The 2,601-nt window shown below is 39.1% G+C and overlaps 1 protein-coding gene across 1 annotated transcript in view; it reads left to right on the top strand.

Annotated features, from left to right (window-relative positions):
• The window catches only part of LOC102212405 (keratinocyte differentiation factor 1-like), a 10,313-nt gene extending 7,724 nt beyond the window's left edge, over nt 1-2,589 (top strand). Inside the window, exon 4 of the mRNA XM_005752596.1 lies at nt 2,495-2,589. Within this exon, the coding sequence (XP_005752653.1) occupies nt 2,495-2,589 (95 nt within the window). The remainder of the gene's footprint in view (nt 1-2,494) is intronic.
• Nucleotides 2,590-2,601: the final 12 nt, after the last annotated feature.

Genomic DNA, 2,601 nt, shown 5'->3' with positions numbered 1-2,601 from the left:
TTTATATTGTGGAATCATGAACACTGACTTTCAGTTTTTTAAACTTTTTTCTTTTGTGAGTCATCGGTGCAATCTTGGAATAATTTTGATTGGCTGGCCACTCCTGGGAAGGATCACCACTTTTGCAATTTTTCTCCTTTTGTGGAACTTATTGGAGTATCAAAGTCTTAAAAAGGCCTTTGTCGCCCTTTCCAGACTGATAGATGATAAATGTCCATGACTGTGTTTCTTATCTGTTCTTTGTAAGATCTTTTAGCTGGCTTCATCTGAAACATTTAAATAAAGTTTATTAAGCAACACAGAGTGTGTGTATGTTTTGCAGAATTTGAATCTGAGCAGAGAGCATAGCCCTGTACAATTAAGAATTCGTCCTGCTACTTCTATCAGTACTCACATCATCAATAAACTCTGGTTCCACTGGCAGCCATTCATGCCAATGGCAAAATGTTGCCTCCACAATGTTAGATAATGTGGTATACCTTGGATCACTAGATCATGAGTCGATTCTCTCCTTTTTAATACTTTCCTCATCATTCTGGTGCAAGTTAATCTTGGTTTTGTCTGTCCTTTTTTTTTTTTATTAGGTTTTTAAATGTCTAATTAGCACTTCTGTTCTTGAATGTAACCAGTGGTTTGCACCTTATTGTAAATTATCTGCATTTCCATTCATGAAGACATCTCTCGTTTGTAAGACCTTGAGTGTTTTTGACTTGGTTACTTGTTCTGAAATCACATATATTCTGTGGTCTTCCAAAACTCTTTGGATGTCATATTGACAGATCCAGTGAAAAAGATCCAGTCTTTTATCTGTGTGATTGGTCATGAAACAACAAGAAAACAGGCATCACATGACGATGAAACTGACTATTAGTCAATTGTCTAGTTATTTTCATGCTTCTAAAAATGAGGTCCTATAAAAATAGCTGTAAATTCTGAACTGTTAATTCAGCACTTCTGTTAAACCTTTTGAATTAAAACTGAAAGTTTGCACTTCAATCATATCTTGGTTGTTTGAGCCGGAAGCAAAACTACAAAACATATCATGAAGTTATGCTTATCTGTATAACAACAGCAAGCAATTTTCATCTTTTATATAAAAAAATATACATACAAGTATTAAGTAGGTAAGAAACACAATTCAAGAACATTTGGAAAAGGTTCACATTTAATAATAATAATGGATTGCATTTATATAGCGCTTTTCATTCACTCTCACATTCACACACTGGTGGTTGTAGCCACAGCTGCCCTGGGGCAGACTGACAGAAGCGCGGCTGCCATATCGCGCCATCGTCCCCTCTGGCCAACACTAGTAGGCAGTAGGTGAAGTGCCTTGCCCAAGAACACAATGACCAGGACAGACAGAGCTGGGGATCGAACCGGCAACCTTCCGGTTACAAGATGAGCTTCCCAACCCCCTGAACCACGGTCGAAATTTTTAATGGACCATCCATCTAAAAATTTCAACAAAATTTTAACAAAAGTGCGTTACAATGTACAGATGACAGAACCATGGAAGGGTCCGACACCGTGACATGTGGAACTAAGCAGTAGTAGCACTTGCTGAGATCTTGAAACATTCACATACATATATTTCCACTCCTGTGTAGAAAGCTTACACCACTACACCAACAGTAGCAGAGTAGTTTATTGAAAATATGACTTCTGTGAAACTTTAGAGATTTCTATAGCCATAAAATGAACACAGGCCTTTTGACACCAAGAACTCATGTTTCTAAGTAGATGGTGATTCACACCTGATCTGAGAAATGAGAAAAGGAACTCACAACAATCAACAAAACTAAGCAGTTATTAAGACCTTTAACAGCAAGTGGTCTTTAACCTGTGAAAGGCACCGCTCTGGGTGAGCAGGTGGCGTGGACACCTACGTTTGTGAATGCAATAACCTGAAAACAAGCACTGTAGGACCTTCAAATTGATACAATAGGTGCATCTACTAAAAATCCAGGGCGAGTTTGAATCTCAGCAACCTTGAGCTCAAGGTCGGAGGTCCAATTTTCTGAAAACCTTGCGAATGCAATAACTAACAAACAAGGTGACGTAGCATTTTGGAACTGGTATGTCTACTAGGAAGCTGAAGGGTAGCACTGGTGGTTGCCAGTGTTGTTATTTGATTGTGTCCTTCCCTGCAGTGTGAGTGCTGCCTGTAGATGAGTGGAACAGTATGAAACATAGTCAGGTTTGTGTTTTGCATAACCCGTACACTGGTTTAAGTGCATCCTCTTCCATTTGTATGTGAAGCAAAACAAACAACAGGAAACCACACAGCGAACTTTACTCTTGTGTGTCAAAAAACAAGTACTGTTGTTTGCTTGGATCGGTATTGAAAGTATCAGTTTTGCTGACTTTACTCTTACTGCCACACAAACATTATGTGTATTGTCTGTATGATATGCAAGGAAGCAAAATGAGTCTGCCACGTTTGCATGTTCATGCTCATGATAGCTTTTCTTTCTGTTCTGTGTTCTTGCAGGTCACACTTCTAGTTCCCCGACATCATACTCCACTTCACACACAGAGACAAATTCTTCAGGTGTCCCGCTGATCCGCACCTATGTGAGAACATGATTCACTCACCAC

This window comes from Pundamilia nyererei, unplaced genomic scaffold, assembly GCF_000239375.1.
Source record: "Pundamilia nyererei isolate P.nyererei 1_Seehausen unplaced genomic scaffold, PunNye1.0 scaffold00367, whole genome shotgun sequence".
NCBI lineage: Eukaryota > Metazoa > Chordata > Actinopteri > Cichliformes > Cichlidae > Pundamilia > Pundamilia nyererei.
This window is presented reverse-complemented; position numbering and strand designations above follow the sequence as displayed.